A 13,982-nucleotide genomic window follows, 5' to 3' on the forward strand; every position below is an offset into this window, starting at 1 on the left:
CCACAACTCCCATAAGCCCTGGCCAGTGCAGAATTTGGCCTGATTGACTCATAGAGAATATCGCATCTGGATAAGAGGGGCTATATACTTTTATCTTCTGTTCACCATATTTTTTCCAGTTGGATTATTTCTTGGTTTTCAAATCCTTCTGTTGTCAAATCAGAGACTGTTAGATTGAAACACAGGGAATATCAGACCATGCCTCAGTCTGCTACTTAGAAATTGCCCAAGGCTTGCTGGTCTTGGTGTTTTAATGCTTCTTTGTTAAATTATGAGTCTTTTAAAGATCAAATTCTTGCTGAGCTACAAGAGCATTTTGAATTAGAGGCTAATGAAGTTTTCCTCCAGGGCTAAATTATTGCTTATGCTTCTCATAAAAGTAAAATGTAAAAGGAGCTGCAAATAGTTCTAATAGTTGAAAACTCTTAGAAGTCAGTTTGCCATCTCTCCAAATTTACAACTTTATCAGGAAATGCAGCATGTTAAATACAGGTTGGATAAAAAAAAATCATAGCAGGTAAAATTTGCACTAGTTTGTTTGAGCCAAGGGAGAATGGTGAATGGCCCAGTAAGAGATTGGCAAATTGCTTTCAACACCAAGGACATCAAAACACTATTTTGGCAATTAAAGATGATAGTGGTAAGGGCCTACACACACATTTGCAATTGTCAAAATTTTGTTCAATTTTGAAATATAAAAGCAGGATATCTTTTTTCCCCTCCCTCAGGTTGATCTTTCCTGTCTAGATATATTACAAAGACAGTTTTAATGGCATTTTTGTGGGTTGATGAAATTATCAAAGCAATAGCTAAATATGAAGATGGGGAAAGGATCTGGTCTGGATGGATTTCCAACTGAGTGGTATAAAAAAAATTCCAACTTTCTAATTTCCAAGCGTTACCATTTGAATAGCTATTTTTGAATTTGGTTCTGCTTTTTCAGGACCCAATAATAGTCACAGTAGTTTCTGAGTCAGATGGAGATAATACTCTACGTGTTAATTATCAGCCTGTTTCATTGGTCATGTTGATATTAAAATATTAACAGCAATTTTGACTGGTGGATTACAATGAGTTATTACAACTTTAGTGCAACCAGATCAGGTACTTTCTTATTTTATCCCCCCCTCCCCACTGACCCTTAATTATTTTGGTTATGTCTTCATAATGTACAGTTACCTTAAAAAAATTAAAGCCCTAGCCAGCAATGGTGAAACATGGTGGGAGTTGTAGCCCAAACCATCCAAAGGGCCACAGATTGCCCACCCATGATCTAGACCAGTGATGACGAACCTTTTAGAGACCGAGTGCCCAAACTGCAACCCAGAACCCACTTATTTATCGCAAAGTGCCAACACTGCAATAAAACCTGAATACTGAGGTTTTAGTTTAGAAAAAAGAACTCATACATTAACATCTTTTTGTCTTAAAAGAAAAACACAATAACAGAGCTTTCAATGATACAAACAGCTTTTTATTGAAAGGTAAAAGTTTGCATTTGGCGTGCTTTTGTATCTGCATGCATTTCCTACCTTGTGGGGGCTTCTGCTAAAATCACAGCCAGTCCAAGCAAATATATCCTTGTTCTTGTTTTCATAAATTCTTCACAAACAACTAAATATGATGCTGCAGATTCAAATATGCCAGCAGGACAGCACAACATTAAAAGAATCTCGGTCTCTTAATCAGAACATCTCTTTGCTAAAGCTTAGATATTAAATTTCAATTTTTCATAAGAAACTCAAAGCTAAAATCTTATGTTAATAAAAACGAATGTATTAAAACTCACAGCCAGTCCAAGCAAATGTGTATATATCCTTGGCAGTGCACTGACCAGCCATGCGAAAGCTCAGACGAGTTGCAGCTCATGAGTCGCGGCTCGTGACGTCATCGCCTGGTGGCGCTACTCCTTTCCGAGCATGCGCATGGCCCCTATGTGCGCTGTTATCCGATGCTCGGCTGCTGGGGCGACTTGGCTCACGTGCTGACAGAGAGGGCTCTGTGTGCCCGCTGCAGCATACGTGCCATAGGCTTGCCACCACTGATCTAGACTCATTCCAATTAATTTGTTGCCTGGAACTGCAACAGATGAGTCACCATTATGAGAGGCAAGAATAGTGCAACTCTTCTGATTCTGCTTAGTTTTTCAGTGATTAATCCGTTAGCCATAGTATCCTGCTGGACTAATGTTTTGCACTAGCAGTGAGAGGTACTGTATTGCATAGGTTCTGTTCCTGAATAGGAATAGTCTGTCCATGGTGATCCAAGTACTGATAACCTCAAGTCTGGATTACTGCACTGTGCTCTGTGTAGAGCGACACTTGATGCTCAGGGACTGGAACATGGGTGGTAGGAGACATGACAGAGGCACTGGGGTCAGGGCAACAGAATCCAAGGTGATACAGAGTCCAAGTCTGATAGCAAGGATCAAATCCAAGTCCTAGTCACACAACAGGCAAAGGTCCAGAACCAGAATGTCTAAGCTGGGTCAGCTGTTGTCTCAAATCCTTCTCAAAGGTAAGTCAGTCAGGCATGTGTACTGCAAGTACAAGGATGCAGAAGTAGGAGAGCTCAGGCAGGATGATGCAATCTAATACTGACCAGCTATTTGAAAGGGGACATCATTGCATTTTGTAAGGGGTATCTGTTTATTGATTGGATTTTTGTCCCTCCACATTAGCCAATCAGGTTCCTGGAGTGGGTTCTGGTTTATGAGGATCTATAAACAGGGACCAATAAGCTTCTTACTGATTTGTTATGTAACACGAGGTGTTGTGAGCAGGTATCTTCCCTCTTTCCCTTTGTTTCAACAAACTCAAAATGAGAACTTTAAAGCATAGTTCTTTTATTAAAACTTAACTGGTTACAAAATAGTATAAATCAAAGTAGCATTCTCTTTGAGATGTGGGAGAAGTATCTGCCCATGTAAAGAGTTAAATCCAACCTGAATTTCCCACTTCTCTCTCTTCCAGAGAACTTTTGGCTCTACTTCATGGTGCTTCCTGGTTCTTGTGGGCTAGATAGTGGAAATGCCAGATACTTTGTAACTGGTCTACTTGCTTCACCTGTCATTGGCTGACAGGGCAAGGAACACCCCTGTTCCATTCGCACTCCGATTCTGTAAAGTCTCTCTCCCTTTCCAAGGCAGTCTGATTTTCACTTGCTGCCTGAAAAGCTTCACTAGGTAACCTTGAAACTGCCATGCCCTCTGCCCCACCCCGCTCTTCTTCCACCTGATCAGAATCAGATCAATCTATCTGAGCAGACTTCATTGTATGAGACACCCCCCCACACCAGGGAAGAGTGATGATCTACTTAATCTTCATAAAATGTCTGGCCACTAGAATGTAACTCATGGGTCCTCAAACTAAGGCCCGCCATGCGCATTTAACTGGCCCGCCCCACAGGTTTTGCACCTGCTGGGTGCACAGGCAGGCGCGTGGCTTGCTCGTGAGGACGTTGTTTTGAACTAGCTTGAAGAAAACGATCTCATGAGCAAGCCGGCGCCTTGCTGTGCGTGCCCAGCGGCAGCTTGCTTGCAGGGATATCGTTTTGGACTCAATGGGAGAAATGATCTCCTCGCAAGCAAGCTGGCGCCTCACCCCACACGCACCCCTATTCCCACCTTGCCTTGCGTGCGCGCATATGCACACGAGCCCCCTCACCGGCCCGGCCCCCCTCCACCGGCACCACCTTGGCAGCCCGCGCCCACCGCTGGCACCTGTCAACTGGCCCCCTTCAGAAAGTTTGAGGACCCCTGATATAACTGATTGATACATTGCAAGTAACTTCTAAAATTGCACTAGTTTGCTCCAGCAATAGTTTCAGCAGTAAATTTTTTAATCTGGATAGGAATAATATACTCACTTCTGCATTGGCAGTAATCAGAAAATATATAAGCAAAAGATTACAGGGGTAGAGTGAACATTTACAGTTTGAGAAGGTAGGTATGACTTTCCTTAATAAACTTCATACATTAAGGAAAGACAATTAATAGAGCTGTATCAGTGTTCCCTCTTTCTTGTCCTGTAGTATTGCTATGCTTTCATTGCAATAGAGCTTAGATGATTTAATGCAAAAGTTGAAAGTGAACTTCTTTAATTTTGTGCTGACATGTAAGGCATTAGTGCCAAGATTTTCAGCTGAAACCTGTCTTATGACTCAGTGGCCTTTGCCTACAGCACAGTATACTGAGAAGAGCTCCTCTGATTTTTAAAATTGATTTAGATGAATCATTAAAACATAAAAATGTCTGTCTGGTATGTTGACCAACCACTTCAGAAATATTTGATTTAGTAACTTTTTCCATTTCCTAGGATATATTGTCCCTTCATTTCATTTTCACTTGGTTGAACTCAGCATTGTGGAATCAGATATGTTCCATTTGGCAGCTGTGAAACCCATTGCATAAACATTTAGCAAGTGGTGAAACATTATACTGTTAGTGCATGTGGGAATTAATTTTCAAAATCATATATTGTGTTACTACAACTTTTTACATTCACTCCATAGTCTAAGAAATAGTCATCTTTGTATGAGTGGGTTACTTTGATACCTTTTTCCAAAATAAAACTTTAGTTTAGCTAGTCATAACTCCTGAGCAGGTTTGGGATGGTGTGGGAGGGAAATCTGCTCTGATAGTAAGATGTCTTTTTGTCTCTGGATGGACACAATTGGATTTTACCCAATTCCTATCTTGTCACTGTTGACAATATATCCTTTCTCATAGCATTTGCACCAGTACCTATTTTGTGGGTGGACATGTTACACATTATTATTATTTTTATAGTATTATTTTATCAGAAATGTTACTCTGACTATGAATAACGACTTGGAAAAGTTGGCTTTTCTTTTTTGCTTTGAGACCAGATTTAGCAACTAGGGCTGGCTCAAACTAGTGCTGTTGACTGCTCCCACTCATTGCCCCAGTTTTCCACACCATATTTTATGTGTTTATTTATTAAGTATTAACTGATGTCAGGTTTTGTTATTTCTGTGTGTCACCTAGTCAGCTCTGATTTATGGCAATCCTATCTATGACAGCTACTCTAAATTCAGGGCTGTGGCTTGGTTTATGCAGTCAGTCTATCTCATATTTGGTCTTCTCTTCCTCCTCTTCTTCTGCCTTCAACATTCCCTAGTATGATCATATTCTCCAGTGGATCTTGCTTTCTTATGGTGTGTCCCAAACATGACAGCCTCAGTTTTGTCATTTTTGCTTCTAGGGAAAGTTCTGACTTCATCCACTTGGTCATCCTTCTGTCAGTCCAAAATTCTTCTCCAGTGCCATGTTTTGAATGCATCCATTTTCTCTCTGTCAACTTTCCTCATTGCCAGCTTTTTCACCCATGCATAGTTATTAGGAATACATACATTTGATGACCTTTTCCAGTTACTTCATTGCTGTGCTTTCAAGTCTCAGTCTTCTTTGAATTTCTTGGCTGAAGTCGCCATTTGAATTGATGATTGAGCCAAGATATGCAAAATCTTTCATAATTTCAATTCCTTCATTATTAATAGGAAAGTTATGTTAATTCATCTGTAGTCATGATTTTTGTTTCTTAACATTAAGCTGCAGTCCTACTTTTGCACTTTCTTCTTTCACTTTCATCAAGTGTATTTCAATTCATTGTTGCTTTCTGCCAGTATGGGTACAGTTATTTTTAGTTCTTCATGGTCTCTGTACATCACAGATATGGGCTCTGCACCTGTGCAGGGCTTGTTGCCGGGAGGATTTTCCTAGCTAAATTCATTCTGGCAGGAGCCCTGTCCTGTGTGTAAGGGGTGCTCCCGCCATTTTCCCCAGTTCTTTTCCAACCGCTGTTTTGGGTGCATTGCATCTTTCCTAACATTTCTACTATGTGTATTACAATTTTCCTTGCTATCTACTGATCTTTTCTCTTTCTCATTCCATTCACTTTGCTTTTCTTATTATCAGAAACCCAGCTTTTTCCCCTACTCTTGATCCCCCCACTAAAAAGAGGCTAAAATTTGAGCAAAAATATGGGAAAAGGATCTCTATACCAATTCTTGCAGTAAGGAAAGAACTGGGTTCCCATTTTGAGTGTTTTCTCATCTGCTGTGACTTTTTCCACATTCTGTTATGACTGAATAGGTACCTCCTGTATGGAACAATGGACAGGAAGATGCAATAGAGGAAAACTGTTGTCCCTTATCTTGGGCACTTTTGTTCAAAGTGCAGAGGAAAAGGATTATACTGCTTCCTTGAGGAATTTCCCCATAAGCTTGCAGTCTGCTGCACCAGACAACTGAGTTCACTGAACCATTTTGTTGCTTAACTGAATTCTCAGAATTGTAAATATTTAGAAATTGAAGTTGTGTGGAACACTGAAGAATGGATTTTTTAAATGTAGAAGTTAAGGGACATGTAATTTGAAATAGATGTATGCAAATATTATTCGCCTGTGTGGAGACCTCATAGTTTAGGTTTTTTGCCCACTAATGTGAGGACATGATTAAATTTCATTTAATAGGAAACTATTAGATTTCTGTTTTAATGCAAATGATGTATAACTTTTTCTATATCACAGAAAATTGGAACAACTCTCATCTTAATAGAATATGATAGAAAGGCAGTTGCAACACAATGTGTAGAAATACTCTGCATGGAGCAATTTAAAAATGATTTTTGTGTTAAAAATGCTGGTTATAGGCTTCTTTCTCTGCTTCTGTTAAGGTTGTGTTTGGAATATATGTGTTCGCTGTGTGTGAAACATGTTGGCTGTACTCTGTTACAAAAAACAGTCAACTGTAAGAAGCAGAACTGTACAGGTTCCTGGAATGTACATTATCACCTTATTATAATTATCCCCAATTACAAGGCTTTGGTTGTAAATAGCAAGGAAGTATTCAGAAATAAGATAGTGGTAAAATGGTTTTGTACCATTTAACTGCAGGCTGAGACAAGCAAAGAATGCAAGCTTTGTGAATAACAGGGACTTTTAAAAAAGTAGGCTGGGTCTTTAAGGACATCTTATACCATTGAAATGAGAAGGGTTCTGAACTGGCAAATATATATGTCCTTTATATAACTGCTTCCCTGTGTTACTTTTCCTACAGGGCTGTGATGACTGTGCCACAGTTGCATCAGTCTTTATTTTCCGTAAGCCCTGTCTACTTTAAGAGGGCTGTGTGTATGTATAGCCCCACAAAAATAAATGGTATGTCGAAGGATCTTGGCTGCAGCTCTGTGTTACCTTGTCTGTGTAGAATTCAAGAGTGTTACTGCCAAGTGAACCCTTTTCTCTTAGAGTAACTTTGATCTCTTCACTGAGGCAAACTCAGGAAGATGTCTCAAAAATTGCCCGAACATTTAGTAAAAGTAAGTACTGTGCTTCTGTCAGGATAGACAGAAGTAGATCTCCAGATGCTTTGAATATCAACTCCCTTAGGCCCCCGCCCTCATGCCATAGTCATCAGGAAATCTACCTTCTGCCCACCCTGACCTGTGTGAAAATGTGAACAAATCCTGAGATTTTCATGTTGATTATTGTGTCATTTTGGTCATGTTTGAAGGAAAAAAGCCCATAGAAAGTAGAAAGGATAAGTACTTCAGTCCTCAGTAGCTGGATACAAGCATGGTGCTTTCTCTGTTAATTCAGCTAGTGCTTTGTACCCACCAGAAATTTGACAGTCATGTCTTCTATATATTTGACAAATCTTTAGAACTGATTATACCATAATTAGGCATGTCTGAATCAACAAAACTCTAGCTTACCAGAGTTCTCCAAGTTTAATTTAGAAGCTTATTTCAGTTTGAATCCATATCAGAGTGAAAACTTTGTGGTTTTTTACATGAAAATCTGTGCATATTTCTATTTGTATTCTTCTAAATATTCACATTATTTGCATATGTCTCTTTGAAATAAATGCATTCTATTGATTAAAGCATGTTTGCCCATATTTTGCAAAAGCATACTTTTTATGCACATTTTCAAATGTGCACCTGCTGTTGATTACAATTCCTTTGATCTGTAAACAATTGTGAGCTCAGAAAAGTATGGACTTTGACTGCAGATTGTGCTTGAGTCCATGTTTGATTCAGAAGACATGAACTGGGTGAATCCTGATCGAAAATAAACTGAAACAATTTTTCATACACCCCTACGTCTGTCATCAGTCACTGCCCTTAATAGCACACAACACCACAACCTGTTGTATGCTTGGGCGGAAGAGGGGGTATTTGATTTATAACCTATGCTTTCATTTCATCAGGTATATTCTAGTTGTGGCATTTTACATAGAAGGTATAAACAATTGTTAACACAGGTTAAGATAGTCCTTAACCAATTTTATTTTTTCCAGGATTCCAAGCACAACTATGATAGAGGATAAAGGCCCAAGAGTGGTCGACTACTTTGTAGTGGCAGGACTCACTGATACATCAACACTTCTAGATCAAGAAGTAAATCGCTCTGAAACAAAGTCAGTTGGTCCAAAGGCTCCAATCACAGATCTTGCTATCATCATCAAATCGGCAGGTGAAACTGTTCCTGAGGGATACACTTGTGTAGAAGCAACCCCCACAGCACTTCAGGCCAACTTGAACTATGGTAGTCTTAAAAGTCCAGAGCTTTTTCTTTGCTACAAGAGGAGCAGGGACAAGCCGCCTCTTACTGATGTTGGGTGAGTGAGCTTTCTTTCACTTGGTCATGAGCAGCAGCATTGTGGTCAGAAGAAAAATTGTTTGTTGTTGATTTGTGGGATAACTTGTGGGAGTAAAAGAATGATATAAGCTGCTTTGAGTTCTTTGTAAGAAATAAGACAGGATATAAATCTAATAAATAACCTTTTTATCTTCACAATAGAACTTTGATAATCCACTCTATCCAGTATCACAGATTTGAAATAAAAGCTAGTGGCCGTTTTAGATTGCAGACAACTTGATCACTATCCACCAATTGGGCCTTTGGAGGGCCCAAGACAAATTTCCTTGTATATGAGATAAACCCTGCAATCCTAACACCCATGAAGCAATAAACAGACTTGTATGACATTGCCCTGTAAGTGAAAAGGGTCAAAGAGAAAAAAATTAGAGTGAATGCTGGTGTATAGCTCATGTATCACACAAAAGTAGTCCTAGGAACTCTTATTGCTTGGTGTTATGGGAAATACCTTACTCCGAGCAATATCCAGCTGTGTTATTCTTTTAGCACAAATGATGATACGCTAGTAGAAACTAGGTTTCAAGCAATGTGCAAGAGTGAATCCCACTAAAATTTGTTTCCACAAGCAGTTGTGCAACCTCTTGCACATTGTACTTGGTCTCATTTGTACAATGGAAGGATTTGGCAGAGTTTCCCTACAGGTAGTTCCTGGGTTACAAATGTCCAGGTTATGAACAACCTGTACTTATGTACCTGTGGACTGTCATAAACTCTATATGAATATTTCCAGCAAAAAGCCATGAATATCTCTAGGGAGTTAAGCAATGTGTTTGGCGACATGTCATCAGGTAGGTAGTTTTCTAGAGATATTCACAGCTCTTCTCCAGAGATAGATTTGCTAGAAATAGCCAAGGCTATCCCTAGGGAACTATGTGACATATCTCTGGGGAACTATGTGATGTGTTTGGCGATGCATCATCAGTGGCAGCCTAGTTCCCTAGAGATACAATATTCATGGCTTTTCATTCTGCAGTGTTGATTCAAGCATACTCAAGTCAGTGTGTTTTGGACACATGTAGAGTGCATAGTTCCCTTTTGGTTTTTCTTTAGCATTTGACCTTGTAACCAGGCCCTCTGCTGCTACAAGACCATTTATGGTGAGGAAAAAAAAAAAAAAACAGCTGTACAAACAACCCTTGATGCCTACTTGAAGAAAGTGACTCCAGGAGTAAACACCCCCACTCCAGCAGCACAATTAAATCCTGACTCTCCAGCGCCAGGTCCACCTCCATGATCATCAGTTAATGTTAGGTGTAATGTTACCTCAAGAACATTCCAAACTGTTTTAAGAACTGTTTCTTTTATTTGTTTTTTACAATACTGTATACCCATCCATACACACATACAGATTCTCTCTTTCTCTTTCTTCAGTATCTGTAATTACTTCATTATTACTGTATTATTATCGTTATTACAGTGCATATTGTGTTTTAGTGAATATGAAAGATGTTTTAGCGAATATGAAAGTGTTTCTTACGTGTTTTATATGCATAGAAAGAATGACATAAGGACATTCTCAGGAATGGAACTTGTCCATAACCCCAGGACTGCCCCTAGTGCTATTTGAATTTGCAGAATGACATGATTAGATACTACCCAGAAGTTAGATTATGCTTCCAAATATTATAAATGTATTTTAATGTATGAAGTTCCATGAAATCTTCCAATGAACACACTTTGTTAGTTTTGCGACAGTTGGGCCAAAAGAAAGCAATACCCACATGTTGAAGGATGATAGGAGATTATCATCTTTAATCCCCCCCCCGCCCCGCAATCAACAGTTCCTGTAATTTAAGATGATGATCTAGTTTGAGTGGCTGTGTAACAGCAAAGAATGGCTTGTATATATCAGCTTAAAAACTCTCTCACTGAGTTGAAAAGAATCTTGGGGGAGATTTACAGGAGGTCTGGACAGGGTTGTGTACTGCATATTTCTGATGGCAGCTAGCAGTGCTTCACAGAAACTGTGTGCTAGACTTGAGACTGTTGGGTCACCCTGGCATATTAGTGCTGATTGGTGTTTCCATGCTTGTTTCTGCTCAATAGTAGTTTTTACTATCCACCCAATGCCACTTAAGTGTTTTTCTCGGAATCTGGATTATTAAGGCAGTGGTTCTGCAGCAACAATTACAAATCCGTGTCTAGCATCCAGGAAATGTTGTGAGCGACCATTCTATCGCTGCAGACCTGGTTTTGCTAAGCCTAATGAAATTTTTATATGGTCCAAAAAGAACCTTCGTTCCAGGTTGTGGTGTTTTTGAATAACTATATCTTTTGTCTGGCACTGCAGTGCAAAAACTTTCAAAAACTCATTTGACATTACATCTAAATGAACTCTGGACAAACACATAAGTGTTACCAGACGGTCCTCATAGCAGTTGCCCTTTGGTATAAGGCCATGATATCTCAACTGTTCCTCTTATTGCAACTACATTTTTTTTAAATAATAGAGCAGTACTTTTGCCAAAGTGAATGCTACATTTAATGTAAGATAATTGGGACCACTCTTTTTAAAAACAATGGGGACCATTTTAATGGTGGTTAAAAATGTTTGTAACCATAATTCATAGCTGCAGCTCTCTGGGTGGTTACAAAATTGTAAACATTTAAAACACCCTTACTTGCAAGACAAAATCAACTTAAGACAACAAAACCACAGTAACAATTGCAATTGAACCAGCACAGAGGCATAAAAGTGCTACTGAATAAAATGCATGATTAAAAATGAAGTTTAAAAGTTATACTGATAAAATGCTGGTGGAATAAAAAGATCTTCACCTGGTACTGAAAATAATACAAAGCAGACACCAGGTACACCTCTTTAGGGAGCTCATTCCACAACCAGGGTGCCACAACTGAAAAGGCCCTCCTCTTGGGTACCACTCGCCTCACTTCCTTTGGAATGGGCTCCCAGAGCAGGTCACTCCTAAGGAAGACTTCATGGTCCAGGTAGGTGCATATGGGATGAGGGGATCCTTCAGATAACTTGGCCCCAAGCCATTCAGGACTTTGAATTGTTAATGTTACAACTTTGAATTGGTCCTGGACTTTATCTGGTAGCCAGTGCAGCTGGAGAGGACTGGTGAAATATGTACTCATGAGCCAGTCCTCATTAACAGACATTCTGCCCCGTTTTGGATCAGCTGAAATTTCCAGACCATTTTCAGAAGCAGCCTCATGTACAGCACATTGCAGTAATCCAAAGGAGAGGTTACTGGAGCGTTGGTAATTGTAGCTGGGCTCTCTCTGTCCAGATAGGTGTATAGTTGGTATATCAACTTACATTGATAAAAGGTGCTCTGTGCCACCAAATCTGTTTGAGCTTCAAGTGACAACTCTGGGTCCAGGAACATCCCAAACTATGAACCTTGTCCTTTGGAGAGGGCAACCCCATCCAGAACAGGTTGAATATCTTGCAGTTGGACATACCCAGCAACAGCACCTCTGTCATGTCCGGATTGACTCAGTTTGTTGGCCTTCATCCAATCTATGACCATGCTCAGACACTGATACTGTAAAGATGACAGAAGGAGAGGAGGGTTGATAAAAACTTTATACAAAGAGGGCATGCTGTCTGTATGTTGCTAAGAAAACTCATCTACACTTCCATGTTTAAATCTACCATCCTAGGTCTCCAGCATAAGTTTAGCCAAAAGTCTGTCATGCTTTAAGGAGAAATTATCAGGCAATTGGTAGTTCTCATGTTGAGGGTCATTAAAGGATGTTAATGAAAGGGGTGCAATTGTACAGTGAATTGCAAATAACGATATTATGTGAGCAAAATGTTCATGTGTCCATTATTCCCTCCTACTTGCAGAGTTTTATATGAAGGGAAGGAACGTCTAATGCCAGGCTGTGAGGTGATCCAGGCTACTCCCTACGGTCGCTGCGCTAATGTCAATAACAGTTCAGCCACTTCCCAGCGAATCTTTATCACCTATCGGAGGGCTCCTCCAGTACGACCCCAAAACTCCTTGGCTGTTACTGACATCTGTGTTATTGTCACCAGCAAGGGAGAAACCCCTCCTCATACTTTCTGCAAAGTTGATAAGAATTTAAATTGTGGCATGGTGAGAATTATATATTGTCTAAAACTTTGATCTTGAAAAAATAAGTATGTTGTGGTAGGCAAGGCAAACCCTTGGGGTTTGTTACTGCAGTTCAAAATGTTTTTAAAAGTGTCTCTTGCTCTCTCACCCAGTATACTTAACTCTGAATATAGTTTGCATCACTTTAGTTTCCATAGTTCTGTATTTTCCCTTCCTCCACTGCTGCTGCCAGAATCATACTCATAAGATAGCCAACTACTTTTTTAAAAGAACAGGGTGGGAGGGAGAAGCAGGCAATGAACTTTGGAAGGCTGCTGGTGTTACAATAAAACTGTGACCTCTAGAATTTTCATGAGTGAGTTACGTTAGGGTGAATTAATGTTTTAAAATCAGTTTTAAATGGAAGTAAAAACTGATTTACTGTTGGCACTCTTTCCTGTTCATTTTCTTCTGTGTGAAAAATAAGTCCATTGCAAAAATTACTAGCGACTTTTTAATAGAATACTGCAGTGTTTGTAATGATAAACATATAAGTGAAATCTCTTTTTGAAGAGGTTTTCCAAATAACACTACTGAAATTTAGGCATGGGCTTAATAACACCTGGTTTGGCCTATGACAAAGCAAGTTTCTAGATTTTTTTTGTCACAAGTATACAAATCAGTATCAGCCGTGAAAAACCTACATTGCCCTGAGTTTTGAATATATATGTATGTGTATGAATATGTACGTGATTAAAGGAGGCCATAGCTAGCATAAGAAGAAAGTATCAGCATGTATCTCTTCTATCCAAGTCACCTGTCATGTGGCTGGTAGCTTCACACATAGCTTCAAAATACAAAATCAGAACTGCATATTCAGCTATTTTGTAATGTCTCCAATATTTATATGGTTTACCTCGTATATAGCATCAAATGATTATTTGAAAGTGTCAGTGACCACATAATATAGAACTTCAATCAAATTGCCACACACACGCCTTTTCCCAATGGTATAAGTTTGATATTGAGAAATCAAGTGATTTATGTGCAGTTGTGACCCAAATCCTAACATGTTTATATGCCTTTAGGAATAGAGAGGTTCAGAAACACAAGGAATTCTTGTGTCACAATCAGTGCATGTTTTTCCAATTTAGATAATAACTTTATTTATTTACTTACTTACAGTGGGGTTCCAGTGTATACCTGTGTTATAAAAAGTCTGTTCCAGCTTCTAACTCAATTGCATATAAAGCTGGTAAGCTATTTT

At 39.3% G+C, this 13,982-nt stretch overlaps 1 protein-coding gene across 4 annotated transcripts in view; it reads left to right on the plus strand.

Annotated features, from left to right (window-relative positions):
- Positions 1-13,982, plus strand: part of DENND4C (DENN domain containing 4C) — an 81,591-nt gene that overhangs the window by 14,408 nt on the left and 53,201 nt on the right. For all 4 annotated transcript variants that reach the window (XM_044427940.1, XM_044427941.1, XM_044427944.1 and 1 more), the window contains 3 exons: positions 8,326-8,646; positions 12,505-12,757; positions 13,901-13,970. In XM_044427940.1, coding sequence (XP_044283875.1) covers positions 8,342-8,646; positions 12,505-12,757; positions 13,901-13,970 — 628 coding nt within the window. In that variant the 5' untranslated portion in view covers positions 8,326-8,341. The remainder of the gene's footprint in view (positions 1-8,325; positions 8,647-12,504; positions 12,758-13,900; positions 13,971-13,982) is intronic.

Source organism: Varanus komodoensis, unplaced genomic scaffold (assembly GCF_004798865.1).
Source record: "Varanus komodoensis strain SLA01 unplaced genomic scaffold, ASM479886v1 scaffold19, whole genome shotgun sequence".
Classification (NCBI taxonomy): Eukaryota; Metazoa; Chordata; class Lepidosauria; order Squamata; family Varanidae; genus Varanus; species Varanus komodoensis.